Source organism: Eubalaena glacialis, chromosome 12 (genome assembly GCF_028564815.1).
Source record: "Eubalaena glacialis isolate mEubGla1 chromosome 12, mEubGla1.1.hap2.+ XY, whole genome shotgun sequence".
NCBI lineage: Eukaryota > Metazoa > Chordata > Mammalia > Artiodactyla > Balaenidae > Eubalaena > Eubalaena glacialis.
Window position 1 is genome coordinate 102,117,992 of NC_083727.1, and position 22,555 is coordinate 102,140,546.

A 22,555-nucleotide genomic window follows, 5' to 3' on the forward strand; every position below is an offset into this window, starting at 1 on the left:
AAATAACACTCTAGACTCTGAATAAATTTTAGGTAGCTTCACTTAATAAATTTGTATAGTTTCATCAGTAAATGTGTCGATTTGATTACAATAAAAGGTAGAACCCAATAGGTCATCTTCTTTCTTACGTGATGAAACTGCGGTTCCTCTTTTGAGACACAGTAAAAGATCAGTTTGACTGAGATGCGTTTTTGTGTTTTTCTTTCCAAGTGTCACTTAAAGGACAGTCTAACTTAAGCTTAGATAGTTGTATAGTACATATCCCCTAAAACCCAAGCATTCAGATTACATTTGTTTAAATTCAGTTTTGTGTACGACAAGGTGATTTTGTAAGTGGGAATTCTGTCTCCTTAACTCACATTGATCATGCTCAGAAACAAAATTTCAGCTTATGCACAAGTGTTAAAATACCAGTGGTTGATATATTACTAGCTATACTTGGTCTCCTGTGGGCCCGTAGCCCCCATCAGAGTCAGTGTTGGGTGATTCCTGCAGATGCCCGGGGCTCTGGGGTGCTGAGTTGGTTCCGTTCTGCCAGGGTCATACGGTTACCTTTGTGGTTCATTGTGTATAAGGGTCTTACTCAAATGCCTGGTGAACAGCACATAGTTCAGGACCAGACATCGGTTTGCTCACATCCCGTCAGTGGGGTGGTGTGGAGCCACGGCTTCCAAGTGGACGTCTGCTTAAATAGGACTGCAGTCTGTTAGAATCAACTGGCCCTCGTTTCCAAGCAGTGCGTTGGAAGGCTATGGGCCCCTCGGACTCAGTCTTTGCCCTGCACCACCTCCAGGCCTCTGCACCTACACAGCTGCAGCCGTAGAGCATTTGTTCCTCAATCCAGGAGTTGCCCTTGGTTGTCAACCCTTCATTCTCACTCCTGGGATATCTTTTTTGTGGTTGCTGTTATTTTTTAATTGAAATGTAGTTGATATAATACGGTATTATGTTAGTTTCAGTTGTACTACATAGCGATTTGACATTTGCATGCATTATGCAATGATCACCACGACAGGTCTAGTGACCATCTGTACTCCTGGGCTATCTCTTGCGGAAGGTTAGCAGTGGCTGGGCATGTGTAGCCCTCCTCCGCCCGGTGGTAAACCTTGATCTTTGGATGAAGGTGTGTGCTACTCTCCTGCTGTACCTGTCCGTGGTCCTACTAATGGAACAAGGTTTTGGTTCATTGTTGAGAATTGCTTGTCACGACCCTGCCGCTATGACTGACCTTGCTTCCCTGTCCCACCCCAGCCTTCACCCCAGGTGGAGAGAGTACTCATTGTGGAGTGACTCAGCCTGCCCTTGACGTCTGCTAGCTGGGCTGCTGCGCTGAGTGGGCTCCTCCAGATGGTCGGGGGTCTTGAAGACTTCTTATGGTCCCCAGTACCTCTCAGTGCCAAGCCTCAGGGCTTCTCAACTAACAACACTTAAATCCCTTTGATTCTGTAGTGTCGCTCAAACCCTTTCTTCATTTTATTTTCATTACCACTATCCTGATAATACTTTACATTCTTATAATACCTTATGATTTGCAAAACACTTATATATGCCTTATCTTATTTGATCCTGGTTGGTAGGCAGGTTATTTATTTATTTATTTATTTTTTAAATGAGGATACTTCTGTCTCTTTTGCTGGAATTTTCTTCTTTTTTTTTTTTTTAAAGAGCTCCTGACTTATTTATTTATTTATTTATTTATTTATTTAATTTTTTTGGCTGTGTTGGGTCTTTGTTTCTGTGCGAGGGCTTTCTCTGGTTGTGGCAAGAGGGGGCCACTCTTCATCGTGGTGCACGGGCCTTTCACTGTCGCGGCCTCTCTTGTTGCGGGGCACAGGCTCCAGACCCGCAGGCTCAGTAGTTGTGGCTCACGGGCCTAGTTGCTCCGCGGCATGTGGGATCTTCCCAGACCAGGGCTCGAACCCGTGTCCCCTGCATTGGCAGGCAGATTCTCAACCACTGCGCCACCAGGGAAGCTCTATTTTTTTTTTTTTAATAATTTTATTTACTCTTTTGGCTGCGTTGGGTCTTCGTTGTTGTGTGTGGGCTTTCTCTAGTTTCGGCGAGCGGGCGCTACTCTTCATTGAGGTGCACGGGCTTCTCATTTTGGTGGCTTCTCCTGTTGCAGAGCATGGGCTCTAGGCGTGTGGGCTTCTGTAGTTGCAGCACACGGGCTCAGTAGTTGCGGCATGTGGGCCCTAGAGCGCACGGGCTTCAGGAGTTGCGGCGCATGGGCTCAGTAGTTGCGGCATGCGGTCTCTAGGATGAGTGGGCTTCAGTAGTTGTGGCATGCAGGCTCAGTAGTTGTGGGTTGCAGGCTCAGTAGTTGTGGCTCGCAGGCTCTAGAGCACAGGCTCAGTAGTTGTGGCGCACGGGCTTAGTTGCTTTGTGGCATGTGAATCTTCCCAGACCAGGGATTGAACCCGTGTCCCCTGCATTGGCAGGCAGATTCTTAACCACTGTGTCACCAGGGAAGTCCAGGTTAGTTATTTTTATCCTAATTTTATGAATGAAGAAACTGAAGCCCAATCCAATATCACACAGATGGAAAGTGGTGGAACCACATCTAAACCCGTGAGTTCTGACTTGGAGTCCACGCTTTTAACCGTCACGCTAACTAGTGTATATACCCCAGACTTCCCATCTTTATCTCCCACTACTCTTTCTAAATCCATTTGTACTTCAGCTGCCTTGATTCACTTCCCAACTCTGAATTTGCACTTTATTTCTTGCCTCTGTGCCTTTGGTCACACTATTCCTTCTTCTATCTGTGCCTATTGAAATTCCGCCCATTTTTTCAGAGTCCAATTCCAGTGTGTTCTCCTTCGTGAAACTTTGCATGATTCCTCCAAGCCTGAAAGAATCTCTCCTTCCCCCTCCTCTAATAGCATTTTATTTTTACATCACTCTCTTGTATCATAGTTATTTATATTTGACTTCTCTCCTTATTACATTGTAAGTTGTTTGAATATTTAAAAGTGTAACATTGTTTAAATGGTATATTATCTCTGTCATTTGTAGCATCCAATTACAGTGCCTTGTATATGGTCAGGTACATATTGGGTAAATATTTATTCCACTGGGTAAAAAACATTATATCAAACAATATTTTTCACTGGGTCAGAGTTAAAGCTCTGATGGTGTCAGAAGGATGCAGGGCTTGATATTATTTCTTGCTACATCCATCTAATAAGCTTAGAGAGGTGAGAAAGGGAGGGTGGGAGAGAGGTGCAAGAGGGAGGAGATATGGGGATATATGTATATGTATAGCTGATTCATTTTGTTATACAGCAGAAACTAACACACCATTGTAAAGCAATTATACTCCAACAAAGATGTAAAAAAAAAAAAGGTGTACTTGAGATATCCCACTCTCTTAATATATCCTCAGTTTATCCTATGTCTTAGGATACAACTCATTTGTTAAAGATCTTATCTAACTTGCAACAAATTGAGCACTTTGTTCATCTTTAAAAAAATTTTTTTTAATTGAAGTATAGTTGATTTACAATGTTGTGTTAATTACTGCTGTACAGCAAAGTGATTGTTACACACACACACATATATATATATATATATATATATATATATATATTCTTTTTTAAAATATTCTTTTCCATTATGGTTTATCTTAACATTTTATTCCAATGTTCCATATTTTTAGTAACCTCCAATCTGATAATTGCTAAGAGTAATTGCATTTCTTGGCAAACAAAAGAAGATCCAACTTCTAAGTCCCCAAATAATTTTATTTTACCCTTTAAGATTTCTTTATAATTCATTAAAAGTAAAAAAAACTCTTTAAAATTTATGCCCAACTTCTAAGAGTGTAGCAAGCAGGAAATATTGAACTTAATTTTTTTGAATAACTCTTATCATAATTATGATCATGTAAACTGTGAAGTTGACATAGTCATTTGGAGATACTCAGTTGAATCTGAACTGATGTGAGGACTTTACCTGAAATTTCCCTTATATCTAATAGCTTCCCTTTCTCTCCACCCCTTTTCCTATAAGATGGATGATGTAAAGACTACTTGACACTTTACTATTAGTAACATCTTAGTTTTATACCCAAGTTTGGAGATTTTATACTGCCTTTTCAGGATAGAAACATGTATACATTTATGCAGAGTGATAGTACTATATTGCAATGCAATTAATTGTTGAATCAAAGTTTGAAGCACTTCTTTTTTTTTAAAGAGTTTTTTTTTGATGTGGACCATTTTTAAAGTCTTTATTGAATTAGTTACAATATTGCTTCTGTTTTATGTTTTGGTTTTTTGGCCGAGAGGCATGTGGGATCTTACCTCCCCGACCAGAGATCGAACCCTCACCCCCTGCATTGGAAGGCTAAGTCTTAACCACTGGACTGCCAGGGAAGTCCCTGAAGCACCTCTTTTAAAAGTTCTTTTAAGGAAATTCTCAAGTGTTTTCTTGACCATTTTTAAAATCACTGTTTTAAAGATGCTTTTAATTTTACTTTGTTGTTGGTAAGTAGATTACGTACTGTGAAGGCTTAAACCAACTATCTTATTTGCTTTAGTTTTTGGAGAAACATCTGAGGGAATTTCAGGACACTGTTCATAAAGAATTTTTACATTCAGATTAAATGTTCAGAATTATTTTGCATCCGTGACTGTGGTGCCAGATAATTAAGGTCTAATTTGATATATTTTAGCATTGATGAGTTGAGTAGTTTGCAGTAGCCAATTTAGGAAAGAAACTTCTCCAGTAGAATGGAGCAAGTCTTGATAAAGGAAACAAGGCCACACTTAAATCAAAGCTCAGTTTCCTTATTTGAAGATGTGGGGCTGGTGGGAAGATCTTCAGTAGTACTAGGATTTTGTGCTTCTGTAATTTGTTTTTCTGCTTGCTGTCCTTTCATACCCAACCATAATTTTTACATGATCCTTAAGTTATTTCACAGATTCTCTACCTAGTTTTCGCTTTTGATTTAAAGAACATATTTTCCCCCTGTGGAATTCCTTATAGGTATACCTTTGAACTTTTTTCCTCCAGTAGATAATAAGAGTGTTCCTATATGCCCTTCCATTTAAATGAAGATTTCTAAATTAAAGATTAATTTACCCCATGATAAGTTTTTTTCTAATGATAGTGCTTTTAAACAATTGCCGTACTCTCCTTGGGTAATTTATTTTAAAAACCATTTCTTTTTCAATGTATTCCTAAGTAGAGTTTTTCTTCTAAACTTGAACAGTGGAATTATTTTTTTTTAAAAATTATTTATTTATTTATTTATGGCTGTGTTGGGTCTTCGTTTCTGTGCGAGGGCTTTCTCTAGTTGTGGCAAGTGGGGGCCACTCTTCATCGCGGTGCGCGGGCCTCTCACTATCGCGGCCTCTCTTGTTGCGGAGCACGGGCTACAGACGCGCAGGCTCAGTAGTTGTGGCTCACGGGTCTAGTCACTCCGCGGCATGTGGGATCTTCCCAGACCAGGGCTCGAACCCGTGTCCCCTGCATTGGCAGGCAGATTCTCAACCACTGCGCCACCAGGGAAGCCCAGTGGAATTATTTTATTTGATATTTTCCTAAGACTTTTTTTTAAAGATTTTTTTATTATTTATTTATCTATTTTATTTTTATTTTTGGCTGCATCGGGTCTTAGTTGTGGCACATGGGGGATCTTTGCTGAGGCACGCTGGCTCTTCGTTGTGGTGTGTGGGCTTCTCTCTAGTTGGAGCATGTGGGTTTTCTCTCTCTAGTTGTGGTGCACAGGCTCCAGGGCACATGGCCTCTGCAGTTGTGGTGCGTGGGTTCCAGAGCGTGTAGTTTGCGGCAGGCGGGCCCTAGTTGAGGCGTGCACACTCAGTAGTCGTGGCACACGGGCCCAGCCGCCCCACGGCATGTGGGATCTTAGTTCCCTGACCAGGGATCGAACCCGCGTCCCCTGCACCGTGAGGTAGATTCTTTACCACTGGACCACTAGGGAAGTCCCTTCCTAGGATATTTTTTCTCTAACTTGTGTTAGCTAACTATTCTGGGAGTTTTCACATTTTCAGTGAGATTTAAAATTTGAGGGTTTTAATATCAGTGATAATCTTAAAAACATAATATAAGCATATCATCTGGATCACTTGCCATGTAATCAAATATTGCCATGTGATAAATTGGTGTTTGTGCTATGTGAAGGCCAGCTACTTCACAGTGTCTGAAGTCTATGAAGCATTCACTGAAATTCAAATGACAAACTGTTCTAATAGCATCCCTGCATGCCATACCCAGTGGAACCAAAATTATAGCAATAACGTGTTCAAGTTACAGACAGATGAATTTAATAGATTCCATTTAACTTTCAGCCATTCATTAATAGTCAGTATATCAGTAAGTACACACTGAAGAATTTTCTATACCCGATTCCAGCAATAATTGAATAGATACGCATTTAATGAGGATTTCAACATGGTTGTGATACCAACTTTATCTGGATGTAACTTCCTTAAAATTAGCATTCAAGGAATGCCGTGGGTATTTTTTTTAGTATAAGGTCTGATTATCCTCAATTGTCAAAGAAAGCCATGAGGTTACGTATACTATTTTGTACAGTGAATTTAAGTGAAAAGGCATTTTTTTTTCATTAGAATGATTAATTTAAGAAAATCAGAAGGATTATAGATAGAATCCTATCTGAAGCTACATTGCTACAGCAGAAAACCATTATTTGTTATACTCCGTTTTTGCTGTTAACTTGAATTTAATTGGTTATGCAGTGTTTTTTTTTTGTATTTAAAAGTTTGCTTTGCCTTTATCTTTTTATCAGGGTAATAAATGCTGAGTTTAATTTTGTATAAATTAAAATATATTATAATTGATTTAAGTTGACATTAGGAATGCAGAGTATATTTTTCCTTTAAAAGTTGTCCATCTAATACTTGGTTTGAGAAGTCCTGGTCTATGATACTGAACATTATTGTATCATAATTATAGTGGCTAACCCCAACCAGATGTTTCCTATTTCAGTTTCTATTAGATGATTTTATAATTTCCCCTGATTTTGACTATCATTTCTTATTTTAATGTTATTTTGGTCATTCGTTTTTCTCATTCATTCATCTGTTGAACAGATATTTTTAAAATGTTGTATGTCAAGGACTATTTAAGGTACTAGAGATGATTGAAGATAGTTCTCCTCTGTATGCCTGGGTGAGTCTATGCTCTCTCTTCTCTGTCACATTTTCCCATTATTTAAATGAAAAATGTCATGTATGTATTACTACATTTTCAAGTAAACTACTATCTGCCTTGCTGTCATATCTATATGTTTTGAGCACTTGGTGGGACATTACTACATCCTGATTGTCATAGGCTAAGTGCCTTTTCAGCCCAAGCTTGATGGGCCTTTTAAGTCTGTTCATTCAAGTAAAACTATTGAATGACTACTAAATTCAAGGCATTGTGCTAGGTACTATTGAGTGTTCAAAGATGAGTGAGATGTAATCTGTATTCTCAGTAGAGGAGCTCACAAATTCTAATCCGGTCATTGAATCCTCAGAACTGATTTGGGCTTTGCTGGATCTGGACATTGTTGGTTCTGCACCTAGAGTTGTAGACTCATTGGTTAGAGTGGGCCCTCCTGCATTTCATCTATCCATTCATTCAATAAGCATTTACTAAGCACATTTGCTCTTGGTTGATTTTTATCCTCTTTAATTTTTCTGTCTTATCTATTTTAATAACCCAGATCTCTTTCCTAGGAGTATTCAGAGTAATAAATGTAGAATCTATAGAACAAAACTCACAAATAGCACTTTCTAGCTCTTGTTGCCTGGAGGCTACAGTTTGGAGAATGTTACTGTAAGATCATTGTAAGTAGAGGTAAACTTACTAAATCTGGAGGCCTTGGAACCTGGCATCTTCTGGAACCATAAATATAGTGCTACTTTCCAGGGAAAGCAGGATTAATCAGAAGATAGGGGCTGATTATTAATCATCTATATTCCCATTTTACTGTTAATTTACAGGATTAATTAATCAGACTGTCCAGAGTGATGCAGGTCCAAGGATGGCCTTGGCCAACCTGTGGGATGTCTGGAGTCGTAATGACCCTTTTGAGTTGTCCGTAGGTGGGCTGAAATGACCAGGCCTTTATACTCTCACGCTGACCAATCATTGGATGTTGGCCACCGAGCATGACCTTGAGCTTGGAGGTCAGTGTAGTTGAGGCCGAGAGCACTCTCAGCAACCGGGGCTGCAAGTTCTTCATGGACTGGGGAGCTGGGCTGCATGCGTCAGAGTGCCCACCCCAGGCAGTAGACCGTGACCGCTACCTTGATGGTAGGAGTGCCTATTCAACTCACTTTTTTGTTTTTCTAGTTATGGGTCATGAGTAGCCAAATTTAGTATGCTAACATATGGCAGATTAGTTATGGCCTAGGTGGTTTATATTTCCCCTATTACTTTATACACTTTATAGACTTTCCACCTAAGTATTAATATTCCTTACCTCCAGTAATAAGTCTTGGTTTACTGAGGACAATCCTGTTTTCCTGGGACTGCTCAGTTTAGGCCTGTTGATCAAGTAACATCTGTTCATTATTTTTGGTATCCCAATACTCCCAGACATATTTCAGTTTGGAAGTTAACTTGTATGCTCGTCTTACCTAGTGTGTTTAGAAACATTTATTTGCATATTTATCTTCTAAATGTCTATCTGGCCTGTTTATCTAATGAATGCAATGTTCTGTTCTTTTCTACCTCTTATTTTAAGAATAGAAGTGATCTGGATTAACTTTGTATTTTTGCTTTATTTGACCCTCAAACAAATGCTTTTCATCTTTATTAAATTCTTCACCAGCAAACTTTATATCACAACATATTCCAGACAGTGTGTGACTAAAATTACTGGGATATATTACCTGCCCTGTTAAAATTGTGTCTATAATGACATTTATTTCCCGTGTTTTGTATCTTAGTCACAAATGTTTATGTCCTTGTTTATCTTTCTGCTCAGGGAATCTGGGACTTGAGCGCTTTCTCTGATGGAGTTGATCTTTTTTCTGGAAGGATGTTCTGACCTATTCAGATTTGTGTCCTAAGGAAATCCTAGTTCCTTCGATAGAGATTGGCAGTTTTAGAGCTGCCTTTTCAGACATTTTTATTGGGAAAAATTTAATTTTACCCCAGGTGGATTTAATAACTTACAGGACCACTTTATTCACAAGGAAAACTCTAATTTAAAACTAGTTATGCGTGCCAAAAAATGTGTAGGCATTGAAGATACTGAGATCTTCAATTTTCTTAACCTACCAGGCGGTAATTTGTTGTCACCTTAAACCACGCTGCCGCTTTTTCCTAAGTGTTGTTTCTTTGCACTCTTTTCACTGTTTCTGGTCCACAGTTGTGGCCTAGATGTTGTCATAGGGAACGGGGTTCACTGGTGGACTCAGTTTGCCCATCTGTGATTCTTTGGCCAGAGAAGTCAACTGCTGGTGATGTTTGGCATCATTTAGTGGATGATGTCTTTAACAGATAGTACGCTGCCAGTGGTGTCAAACTTCTCATCACGTTCCCTTTACAGAAGAAAAACTGCTAGAAAGTGGTGGTATGACTTTATACTTAATCTTTAACAAATGAAAAGTTGGAGTCAGTTATTTAAATGATACCACCTACACTTGTGCATTCTACACATGTTTTTATTGACTCAGGGGATCATGGAGTTACACAAAGATATTAGCCCAAAACTTAAGGAAAGTTACCAAAATATAAGAAAGTGGCATGTTGTATGAATATCTTTTATTTTTTAAATTTTTTTATTTTTTAAATTGAAGTATAGTTGATTTACAAAGTTGTGTTGGTTTCTAGTGTATGTCAAAGTGATTCAGTGACACACATATATATATATATATTCTTTTTCATATTCTTTTCCATTATGGTTTATTACAGGATATTGAATATAGCTCCCTGTGCTATACAGTAAGACCTTGTTGTTTATCCATTCTCTATATAATAGTTTGCATCTGCTAACCCCAAATTCTGAATCCAACCCTCCCCCTACCCCCACTTGGCAACCACAAGTCTGTTCTCTATGTCTGTGAGTCTGTTTCTGTTTTGTAGTTAAGTTCATTTGTGTCTTAGTTTAGATTCCACATATAAGTGATATCATATGGTATTTGTTTTTCTCTTTCTGACTTCACTTAGTATGATAATCTCTAGGTCCATCCATGTTGCTGCAAATGAATATCTCCTATTCTTATTATCTGTATTATCAATAACCATAAGTTTATCTGAAATGTTAATCTTAATCAGTTGTCTTAAATTGAAAAAGAAGTAATTCAGGTTATTATTTATTCTTTTCTGACCCAGTCAAGGCTGTTGGTCATTGAAGAACTTTTAGTAACTGCAGTCCCACCATCATCTCAATTGGACGCCTCCCCAGCTCTGATGTCTACCTTGAACCTCCCCAGCCCACTGCATCTAGTGCTTTGACTCCAGCAGTCCTTTGACCTTATTGATTCTTAAAATCCATGAATCCCACCACCCTGTCACTGACTCTTACTCCCCCGACGACTTTTCTTCTCTTTATACCCAGTTTAAATTCCATGCCATGATTTGCTTGGCAAAATCCAATGCTAGTTAAATCCATCTCTGTCTGAATCCTAAATCCTGGGCTGAATATTGCTGGAACAAAACATGTCATCTTGCCAACTGACCTCACTTTCCGTTCAAGGCTAGTGATCTCCACAGCCCACTCATGCTGCATGTTCCTGCTTCATTCACTCTTCCATTTTCCCGGATGACTATTTCATACACTCTTTTCTCAACACTGCCTCCCCTGTCCTTACCCTTAGCTAATAATCTAGTTTCACATTTTACTAAGAAGATAGATGCAGCAAACATAGAACTTCGGCAGGCTCTTTCCACTGCATCTATCTGTGTACCAGCATCAGTGCCCGCAAATGCTTTCCTCCTGCACTCTGAATGAACGTCAGGGTTCTTGTCACCTCTCCACACCAGACCCCTGCCTCTGTCACCTTCGCAAACACGTGGTTCCAATCGTTCTTCCTTCTCTCCATTTCATTAATCTTCTCAATCATCAATGTCCCCCTCTCTATTGATCACTTCTATCAGCCTGCAAATATCCTGTTATTTCTTCCATCTTAAAATAATCCCTCTATTGATTCCATATTCCTCTCCAGCTAGTTGTTGTTCCTTTTCTCTTCTTTCCTTTACAGCAAAATTTCTCCAAGTAATTGTCATTATTTCTTGTCTCCAGTTTCTCTTCTCCCATCCCTCTTGAATTAGACATTTGTTTTCTCCCTCCCTCCCGCGTGGCAGACACTGTTATGTCTGGGTCACCGGTTAGAAATTCCTCAGCCCTCATCTCACTTTCAACTGGCACGGGTTGGTCTTAGAATCACTTGCTTCATTTGACTTCTAGGCCAGCACGTTCTACTATTTTTCCTCCAAACTCTGGCTTTTTTTCGTTCTCAACTTTGCTGATTATTTTTCATGTCTTTTTAACACTGGGTCTCTCTGTAGGTACCCATTTAAATGTACTTGGGAATCTCATCCAATCACATTTTTTTTTAATGCAATCTTCATGCTGAAGACTTTCAACTCATATATCCAACAGCCTAATGAGTGGCTTTACCTTGATGTCTGAAGGCATCTCAAATGTAACATCTCCACAACCGGGCTCCTGGTTTCTCATGCCAACATGCTGCTTACTAGTTTTCCCTTCCTTGGGCAGTGGTAACTCTCTCCTCAGGCTACTCAAGCCAAAAGCCACTGAATCATCCTTAGCGTTTCTCTGACGCATACTCCACGTCCCTTTCCTCAGTAAATCCTTCTGACGCTGTCTTTAGACTATATCTGGGGGCTCACACCTTTTCTGCCGTTCCATATTATCATCTCTTACTGGGATGATTGCAGCATCCTGTCATCAGTCTTGCTGTGTCCACATTCGCCTATTTACAGGCTGTTCACCAAATACCAGCCAGAGGGATCCTGCTGAAATGCAACTTGGAGGATGGCATGACTTTGCTCCATGGCTTCCCATCTCACTCACCTACTTACTGACTCACTCATTCTCACAGTCAAACTCAGACTGTTTACAGTGACCCCCCCCCGCAAGACCCCATCTGACCTGTGCCACTGCCCCAGCCCATCCTTTTAACTCTTCAGCTTTTTCTCTTACCACTATTTCTCTTACTCCATACCAGGCACTCTGGTCTTCGTACCTTTCCTCTGAAGTGCTAAACATATTTATACCCCAGGACTTTTGCACTTGCTGGTCCCTCTGTCCAGAACACTGATGCCCTGGGATGTACTCACAGTACATTTCCTCACTTCCTTCAACCCTTCCTTTAAATGTCACCTGTCAGTGGTGCCTCCCCTATCTCCCTGTTTAAAACCACAGGAGTTCCACTTCCTCTCCCCTGATCACTTACTCCCTGCTTTACTGCTTTACTGTTCTCTGCAGCTCTTGTCATCATCTAATACGCTATGTATTTTACTCATTTATTTTGTTTTTATTGTCTGTTTTCCCTGACCAGAATCTAAGTCCCATGAGGATAGGATTTTTTTTTGGTTTTCTTTGCTGCTGTATCCTCCTCATCTAGAATAGCATCTAGACAATATTAGGTACTTTGTAAAAATTTGAATACATGTATGAATTATTTTTGTCTTTTCAGTATCATGATTGGTCTGTTACAGATATGAAACTGAGCCATAGGCAGTTTAGTAACTTGTGGTGATAGCACTTAAACCCAGATCTGTCTTAACTCATAGCGTAATCCCTGTATGTATTAATCCACCCATTGGGATACTATGTGTATGAACTTTATGTTAGGTTAATTGCATTCTAAAGTAAAGGAAGTTATCAGTATTGTGCATTTTATTTGTACTCTTACCCTCAATCATGACCTGTTTGGGAGAAAATAGAAACAGATTTTAAAAAATTTTATACTTGCTTTTCTTCTTTTTATATGTTTTTTTTTTTTTTCAGAAACAGATTTTTATTATTTAGTTCATATTGAAGCAGTTTCTGTTAGAGCATAGAAACTTGTTGGCGAGAGCTGTTAAACAGTTTCCTCAAACTGTTTTGGAGTAAGAGTTCTGAGAAACTCAACTTTTGCCTTCTAGCAGCAAAAAGGGCTATGTTTATTGAGATGAAAAATATCTGAATCCGGGCACTTGATGTAGCAAAGAATAGATAGGAACCCTGCTCATCTGGTTACGGTGCTTCCGGTATTCAGAGACGTGGATTCCACAGGTGGCAGCTGGAATCTGTGTTCATCTTCTACCAGTGAATTGTTCTTGGTCTAATGGAAGTGTAGATCTTCAGCAGTTATCAAGCTACTTGCAGTCAGATAGGAAACTGATGAGGGATGGAGGTCACAATTTCAGAAGATAGTCCCAGACCATGATGACAAACTGCAGGATGTGTCTAGTCGGCATTTCCCAGCACTCACCCCATTTGTGGTTCATGGTCAAAGGAATGATTGAGCTGAAAGTGAGTTCTGTGCAATAGGAAGAACTGGTATCCTTGGATTATGGAAATGAAACACGAAGCCCGATTGGTCCCCAGATTTTTCATCCTCTGGCCAGACTGTGGCCACTGCTTGTGTCCATCCAGCTCCCTGAAATGAGAATTTTTCATGAAATGCTGATACTGGCTGAGAGGTGGTAAAATTTCAGGTGAGAATTGAGTTGTATGCTAATAACATATCCTGCGGATTAATGGAAAACCTAAGGTGTTTATCAAGATGCTTTCATTGGAAGAGTGTCTAAAAGTCTTCAGTGGGTACCGCTGACATCTCTGATCAGCCCGGTGGGTCCCAACTCTTGTCATCTGCGGCAGGCACGGGGTCAGCCGAGGGTTTGAGCAGAGTGCATGCACAGATTTTGGGGTGCCCCCATGGAGTGCCCTGTTTTGAGGGACTTAGTGTCTCAGGTTCCAGCCACTGGCAGCCCCAGACTCCATTCCCTGACACCTCAGGTCAACAGGACTGGGTCTGTGTGTCTGAGTTCTAGCTGTCGCATGTCAGCCTGGGGAGTCCCCCCTGGGAACAAGCCTGATAAAGGTGGGGCCCGTCCTGCATGTGCTTCCTTTCTTTCAAGGGTCAAGTCTTCTTCTGTTCAGACCTGCTTTTTGGTTCTCTGACACCTTTAAGTAGTTGTTTGTTATATTCTGTCCAGATTTGTAATCATTAGATGTGGGAGGGCTAGTATGACAAAAGCTACTCTGCCATTACCGAAATGGGAACTTCAGTAAGTTGTGACACATAGTTTCTTCATTATCATTCAGTTCAAAATACTTTCTAATTTCCCTTATAATTTCTTCTCTGAGACATGGGTTATTTAGACGTATATTTAAACTTTTTTTCTAACACAAGGCTTAAAAAAATTTTTTTTGAGGCATAACTGACATATTAGTTTTAGATGCACAACATAAGTTGGTATTTGTATACTTTGTGAAATGATCACCACAATAAGTCTAGTTAACCTCTGTCACCTCACATAGTTAAAAAATTTTTTCTTGTGATGAGAACTTTTAAGATCTACTCTCTTAGAAACTTTCAACTATGCAATACAGCATTATTAACCATAGCCACCGTGCTGTACATTACATGACTTATTTGTTTTGTAACTGGAAGTTTGTAGCTTTTGACCACCTTCACCCATTCCCCAACCCTCCACCCCACTTCTGGCAACCACCAACCTGTTCTCTGTACCTATGAGCCTGGTGTTTTGGTTTTATTTCTTTTTTTTTTTTTCCAGATTATACATATGAGTAAAATCACACGGTATTTGTCTTTCTCGGTCTGACTTATTTCACTTAGCATAATACCCTTTAGGGTATTATCCACGTTGTTGCAAATGGCAAGATTTCATTCTTTGTTATGGCTGAGTAATATTCCATGTGTGTGTGTGTGTGTGTGTGTGTGTGTGTGTGTATGTGTGTCTATCTATCTATGTATCTATCTATCTATCTATCACATCTTCTTTATCCATTCATCCATTGATGGACACTCAAGTTGCTTCCTCCATATCTTGGCTGTTGCAAATAATGCTGCAGTGAACATGGGAGGTGCAGATTTTTTTTTAAAACCTTACTATTGATTTCTAGCTTAATTCCACCATGGTCTGAGAATACACTCTGTAGGATTTTAATCCTCTGGAAGTTGTTGATTGGATATATAGCCCACTCTGTGGTCAGTTAGTGTCAGTGTTCTCTGTTTACTTGAAAAGAATTTGTATTCTTAGCTCTTGGGTGTAGTATGTCAATTAGGTTATGTTTGTTAATCATGTTCAAATGTTCAATAGTTTTTAACTTTTTATTTTGGTGTGCTTTTTCTGTCAGTGAGACTGGTACATGAAAATCTCGTACTATATTGGGAATTTTATCTATTTATCCTTTTAATTCTGTTAATTTTTTCTATTTATTTGGAGCTTGTGTATTAGATGACTATAAATTTGGAATTATGTCCTCCTTATGAATTGAACCCTTTAACAGTATGAATTTTCCCTCTTTATCTCTGGTAATGCCTTTTCCCTTAAAGTCTACTTTGTCTGCTATTAATGTAGTGACATCAACTTCTTTTGGTTAGGTTTTCCATTGTGTGTTTTTTCCTTCCTTTTCTTTCTTTACATTTATCTTTATCGTTTGAGTGTTTGTTTGTTTGTTTTTTTTAAGTAGTTAGGTTTTGCTTTCTTGTATCCCAGTGTGACAGTCTTTCTTTTAATTAGGATATTTAGATTACTTAGAGTTAATATAATTACTACGTTTGCATTGAAACCAACCATCATACTATTTCTTTTCTGTTTCATCCACGTGTTCTATGCTTTTTTCTTCTATCTCACCATTATTAACTCAGTGAATTTTCAGTTGTATTGTGCATTACATTACTCTCATTTGTCACATTGAGATGACTTTCATTTCTTTTGTAGGTAAAGATAGAGTTTTTAATACCCCATTGTGTGAACAAGGAATTGTTGGATTTGGAATTGGAATTGCAGTCACTGGTGCTACCGCCATTGCAGAAATTCAGTTTGCAGATTATATTTTCCCTGCTTTTGATCAGGTAAGAAGATTGCATTTTACCATAATCGAGCCTTTCTAAGGGAAGTCCGTGAAGTGTTAAAGAATTACCTCCACTCTCCCACCCCCTATCTTAGGAACTTTTTGTTACCTTTGAGCTATTTTGTTATGAACCTATATTTAAAGATCAAATAAAATGGCTTATAAAAATGGATGGGAAAAAATGACTCATCGTGACATGTCCCTTCTGTCTTTCCCCCTCAGATTGTTAATGAAGCCGCCAAGTATCGCTATCGCTCTGGGGATCTTTTTAATTGTGGAAGCCTCACCATCCGGTCCCCTTGGGGCTGTGTCGGCCATGGGGCTCTCTATCATTCCCAGAGTCCTGAAGCTTTTTTTGCCCACTGCCCAGGAATCAAGGTATTCTCACTTATGTACTTTATTTGCTCTCCATTTGATGTTTCCGTTTTGGTTCATTCGATTAATATTAACTAATATGGCTATCTAGAGAAAAGCAATCAGGATTTTTGGAATTTATGTGAACTTAATTGTTTTTAAGAAAGAGCGCTTTTATTTCGTTTAGATTAAGCAGCCAACACCCAGGTTTATAGAATATTTTCCTTGAAGCAGCGCTGGCTTGACCCCGATGTGAATTTCATAGACTTCAAATAATAAAACCGAGAACATAGTTTATCTTCCATCTCTTTCAAAGCTCTCCTTCTTTCTTTCTTTTTGTTTTTTTTTTTACGATAGAAATCATCTTTATTTATCAAAATAACATATATTACCAAGACATGAAAAATGAAACTGACAAAGTAAGTTATACATTCCTATCAATCTTTGGCAAGTTTCACAGATTTGTTCAGCAAAAAGGCCTTACTTGCAAATTCCATTTGAGCAGAAAGCTCTGTTTCTTTCTAATGGGGCTTTCTCACTTAACAGTTGATTCTGGAGTAATTTTAATAAATCTACTGCTTAGTGCATATTTACCTCAAAGTCACAGGAATAAAATTTTGCTTTTAGTCTATTTCTTACTTTTAAATAGACTGACAGAAGACTTGGTTACCTAGGTATGTTTTCCAGTCCAGGGTAATGTAATACTTGCTCAAGCAATTAATTTTGAAGCATCTGTCTTTTATAGCCTTCCACAATAATCTTAGGTCTTCCACAACAGCTTGGGTCTTTTGATTAAAAAAAAATATATATTTTGCTTATTTTATGTCTTAATATTTTACATTATCTTCTTTTCTATTTTCTGAAGAGCTTTCCAGGGAATCAATATAAAAACTCATAGATACGTCTACCCAGAGCTTTATGTCTGGTTTTTGATAACATGAGTCATTTGTGAGTGTGTCTGTTTTATTGTTTTTTCTACCAGATCAAAGTTGTAAAATTTTGTAGTTAAGTAGGGGTTGCATAATTTTTCAATGTAAGCTAGAAATGGTAGGTTGGGACAAAAACCACATTTGAAGCAACAGTTATTTTTGTGCTTGAGCTGAAGATTGATTCACATTTAATGTTTATGATGTTACCCAGTATTTTTAAGAGCAGTTCTTTTCTCTCACCCCTACCTCTCTCCGCCCATGCTTTCTCTTTTATTTTATCCCAAATGAGAATATACATATAGTACAAAAGGCTAAAAATAAACACATGAAGAAAGCAGATGAATAAAAACTAAAATAGGAACATAAGATAAAGACATTGTGTGCTATGATGAGCAATGTATTTAACAGTCTCGTTTTGGAAAATAGTGAGATTTGTGTTATTTTATTTTTTAAATAAAAATTCTTCAATAAAATGGTATAAAAATGATTTTGAAAGCCAATTATAGTTTGCTTCAAGGAATCTTATTTGAGTCTTTGTGATAAATTCAGGTTTATTTTAATGATAACTCTTCCTATATAACATCTTTATGCAGTTATTTAACAATCATCAAACTGGACAAGAGTTTGTGATTTGAGGCAAAATGGTGTAGATATTAAGAGCTTGGTTAGTCAGAACAGGCAAGAATCCTTGCTTTAGCAATCGAGGTAACCTTGGGCGGGCTACTTGTCTCTCTTTAAGCCTCAGTCTCTATTTTTAAATTGGGGAAAATAATAATTGCTACTTCATGGGGTTGCTATGAACATGAATTAATCTACATAGTGGATTAATCAACAGTTAACACGTATGCTACCTGCTGTTTTTACCAGCATCTTCCTCATTATCACTCTCATCCTCAAGAAGGTCCTGAGCCCTTTCCCCAAGTGGAAATGTGCAGCGTCCACACTTTTCTTTTAGCTTTGCAGTAACTGCACATTATATTACCTGGATCATAAAGTTCAGTGGATTATTTTTCCACTTAGGAAATGAAGGCCAGATTTTTCATGGGAAAGGAGGAGATTTTGGCATCTTAAAATTGGAGAAGAGAGTTGCATGCCTTTGAAAAGTAGCAGTAGGGTATTAGTAGAAAAGATTTCTTTATAAGTAAATACAGGAAGATATTGACAAATTTACTTTTTTGTTTTGATGAATGCTCTTTGTGGTTTCCTTTTATTTTTTATGTATATGCAAGTTTAACTCCTTGAGAGAATAGCAGTATCTTAATTACCAGAATATGGTGGGCATCTGATAAATATTTGTGGAACAAATGGGATCATTTTGGACAATATGTGAATTTTATGATAAATGGTAATTAGTCTAAAAATACAAGATTTCTATATTTAATTAGTAACAATTGGTTATTTAAATATCAACCCTTACATGTGAGTTTACTGGGATTCATTTTCACTGAACTTGTCTTAAAAAAAATCTGTTTTTGCAGGTGGTTATACCCAGAAGCCCTTTCCAGGCCAAGGGACTTCTTTTGTCATGCATAGAGGATAAAAATCCTTGTATATTTTTTGAACCTAAAATACTTTACAGGGCAGCAGGTAAATTTTTCCTTTATTTTATATTTATGAACATCTTTATACATTTTGTTTTGCATAGCTCAAAATTATAATTTTTCTTTCATAAGCTTGATTTATATTTCCCTGTAGAAAAAAAAATTCTGATGTCTTCTATATTTAGTTTGTCCTCAGCTGTATATTTTAAGTTAACTTTAGAGAAAATCCATCTAGCTATTTAAATTTTAATTTTGGAAACAGGGAAGCAATGTGAAGTGGTAGCAAGAAAGTAGGGATTATGTTTGGCTACATAGTAGATGTTAAGTAGATGTGGGTTGAGTGGAAAAGGTGAATGAGCTCATTGTACTAAATAATATCAAATGTCCTTTTAGCTAAAGTGTCCTTGTAGGTCTTCATCTAAATTAGGATTCCTTTGATAGTGAAGGGGGCACTATTAGTTTTGTAACATCAGGTCTACACTGGTTTTGTAACATGAGCGTCTAAGGCAAACTGAAATGTTTGATCACCCTCTTTCTAGCTCAGAATCATAATTCTGTAAACACTCATCTATCATTGCTTCTTTATCAGCCATAATGGACATTTAAACATCAAACTGTTTATTCTGCCTAAAGTGTATTTTATTTCAAATTCAGGAAACATTGCTTTGGCAAACCATTCTTTTCCTCGAATAGTTAGGCTTAAAAACATTTTGTTTTATTGTGATGTGAATTACGTACATTTAAATACATATGCAGAGATTTTAAGTGTTCAGTTGGATAGATTTGACAGTCCTCTACATCCGTGTAACTACTATGTAAAACAAGACTGGAAAACTTTCATTGCTCCAGGAAGCTCCTTCCTGCCTCTTCTCTGCCAATCCAATCTTCCTACCCCAAACTTAGCCACTTTCTGATTGCTTTCAGCACCGATTAGTTGCATATGCTTTGGGCCCTCATATAAGTAAGTCATACAGTGCTGTATATATACTTTTGCTCAGCTTAATGGTTTTGAGATTCATTCATGTTGTTGCTTGTATCAGTAGTTTATTCCTTTTTCATTGCTGAGTAACATTTCCATTGTATGAATATATCACAGTTTATCCCTTCCCCTGTTGATGGACAAATGATCATCATTGTTTTCAGTTTTTGCCTATTTTGTACAAGGCTTCTAGAGACATTCTTACACAAGTGTTTTTGTGAACATACTGTTTCTTTCTTTCTTTCTTTCTTTTTTTTTTTGGCGATAAACATCCAGGAATAGAATTGATGTGTCAATTGAATAGAGTAGATTGAATGTTGTAAGAATCTACTGAAGACTAAGTGGTTATGCCATTTTGCATTTCTGCTGGAAATTTATCAGAGTTCCAGTTGTTCTTAATTTAAGCATACTTTAAATTGAATCTCTACATTTTTGGGGAACTCTATAGTTATCTATATCCCATTATGGAATAAAAAATAACAAAAGAATTTATAATCTTGAGGTGAAAAGGAAAACACCAATGTTATATACTGAGTAGCCATTTGATTTCTAATTACTATGAATACCCTATGAGTATTATATTTGTAAGGCCAACCAATTCAAGCTAATCAATTAATACAGTTGTTTTTTTCCCCCAGTTTTTAATAAACGGAGACTAAGAAACATTTGGAAAAGTAATATTCACTTTGCTATGGATTTTGATATCAGGATTGGTGAGGGAAATGTTTAATGTTATAGGATTCCAGCTAAGAGAATGAGCTTGAGAAATTTGTTGTAGGTTTGGCCCTGGGAGAGATTATGAAAGACCCTGATGAGGATCGAGGCTCAAAAGTTTTTCAGCACTTTCCCTGTGATTGTTTATTTGTCATTTCAGGGATTCTTAACTGAATCTTTTCTTGTGCCAGTAAAGACTAAAAAAGAGTTATTTCATAGCTGGAGAATTTCTCTGCCAAAGAAAGTAGGCTTGGAAAAGAGTTAGCCACTGAAATCTTTATATGAGTGTCCTCCAGGTGGTTATCAAGCTTGATCCCTGGGCCAGCAGCAGAAACACTGTGGGAGCTTATGAGAAATGCAGGCTGTCGGGCCGCAGTCAGTTCAAGACCTACTGAATCAGAACCCCTGGGGACGGCCCGGCTCGTTCTGTCTTCACAGCCTTCCAGGTGCTTCTGACTCATACTACCTTTTGAGAACCAGTGCATAATGTCAGTTCTAAAGCAATAACTATCTCCATTTATTTTTTTATAATTCTTGGTTCTTATGTAGAGTTCAGGATGCTTTTAACCCATAGTTTTCTTAGCCTCGGCCTCTGGTTCAAATCCGTATCTTGCAGCTGACGATATTTTGGTTTCTGCTCTTTTGTGGGGACGGGGATGTGAACAGGGGCTCTGAATGTTCTCACGCGGATTCTTCAGTTGCTGCCTACATGCAGCCCTCTTTTCTCTAGCTCTATCTGTTCATCTCTCAGATCTGCTTTGCACTGGTGGAGGAAACTCCAAAATTAAAGTTGTTTGGAATGATGTAACAAGGAATGGCGTATTTTGATTCAATAATCTGGATTATTGTGCTTTGTGGAAGACATATTGACAGAGTCCAATAAATAAAAGAAGGTGCTTTAGATTCATTTAAAAGATCGGAGTAGCCTGATAATTTCTAAGTGGTAATAATAGGAAGACTTGTAGTATCCATAAACACTAACTTAACAGACTGACTTTATTATTTTTTTTAATTGGGGTATAGTTGTTTTACAACGTTGTGTTAGTTTCTATTGTACAGTGAAGTGGAGTTCCCTGTGCTATACAGCAGGTTCTCATTAGTTATCTATTTTATACATATTAGTGTATATATGTCAATCCCAATCTCCCAATTCATCCCACGCCCCCCGTCCCCCCTTGGTGTCCATACGTTTGTTCTCTGCATCTGTGTCTCAATTTCTGCCCTGCAAACCGGTTCATCTGTATCATTTTTCTAGATTCCACATATATGCGTTAATGTACGTTATTTGCTTTTTCTCTTTGTGACTTACTTCACTCTGTGTAACAGTCTCTAGGTCCATCCATGTCTCTACAAATGACCCAGTTTCGTTCCTTTTTATGGCTGAGTAATATTCCATTGTGTATACGTACCACATTTTCTTTATCCATTCAAATAGACTGACTTTTTTTCCGACATCCATTCGTCTTGAATTTCTAGCATACATTTGGGAATAGTCAAAACAGAGGGGACTAAAGATGTGAACCTTTACATTAAAATTTTTTTTTTTAAAGTTCATGTTGGGAAAATTCACAAAGTAATAAATATAGATGTATATTCTTATATTACAAACACGATGCTGATAATTCCTTGTGAAAATGGGAGTTGTGTTTATTACATAATAGCTCATTTAGGTTAATTATCCAGTAATCTTAACTAAATGTGACATGGTCAAGTATAAGGAAGGCCACAAAAGCTAACTTTTAAGTAGTCTAAGGCAATGTTTATAAAATCTATGCATTTAAGTCCTCATTTTATTTATGGAATAGTATCTTAAAAACATAGATATAGTCATGAGTTATCCAATTTCAAAAAACTAGGCTAACAATAAAACCCATTATAAGACCTTAAGTACGATGGAAATTTATCTTTCTCTCACATAAACATCCTGGTTGGCAGTGCAGTGGTGCCTTAGTCATCAAGGTACCAGGGACCTTCTGTCTGGTTTCTCTATTGTCTT

General features: G+C 37.9%; 1 protein-coding gene across 3 annotated transcripts in view; it reads left to right on the top strand.

Moving 5' to 3' along the window:
- Positions 1–22,555, top strand: part of BCKDHB (branched chain keto acid dehydrogenase E1 subunit beta) — a 239,403-nt gene that overhangs the window by 32,397 nt on the left and 184,451 nt on the right. For all 3 annotated transcript variants that reach the window (XM_061206726.1, XM_061206727.1, XM_061206728.1), the window contains 3 exons: positions 15,910–16,043; positions 16,265–16,420; positions 18,804–18,912. In XM_061206726.1, coding sequence (XP_061062709.1) covers positions 15,910–16,043; positions 16,265–16,420; positions 18,804–18,912 — 399 coding nt within the window. The remainder of the gene's footprint in view (positions 1–15,909; positions 16,044–16,264; positions 16,421–18,803; positions 18,913–22,555) is intronic.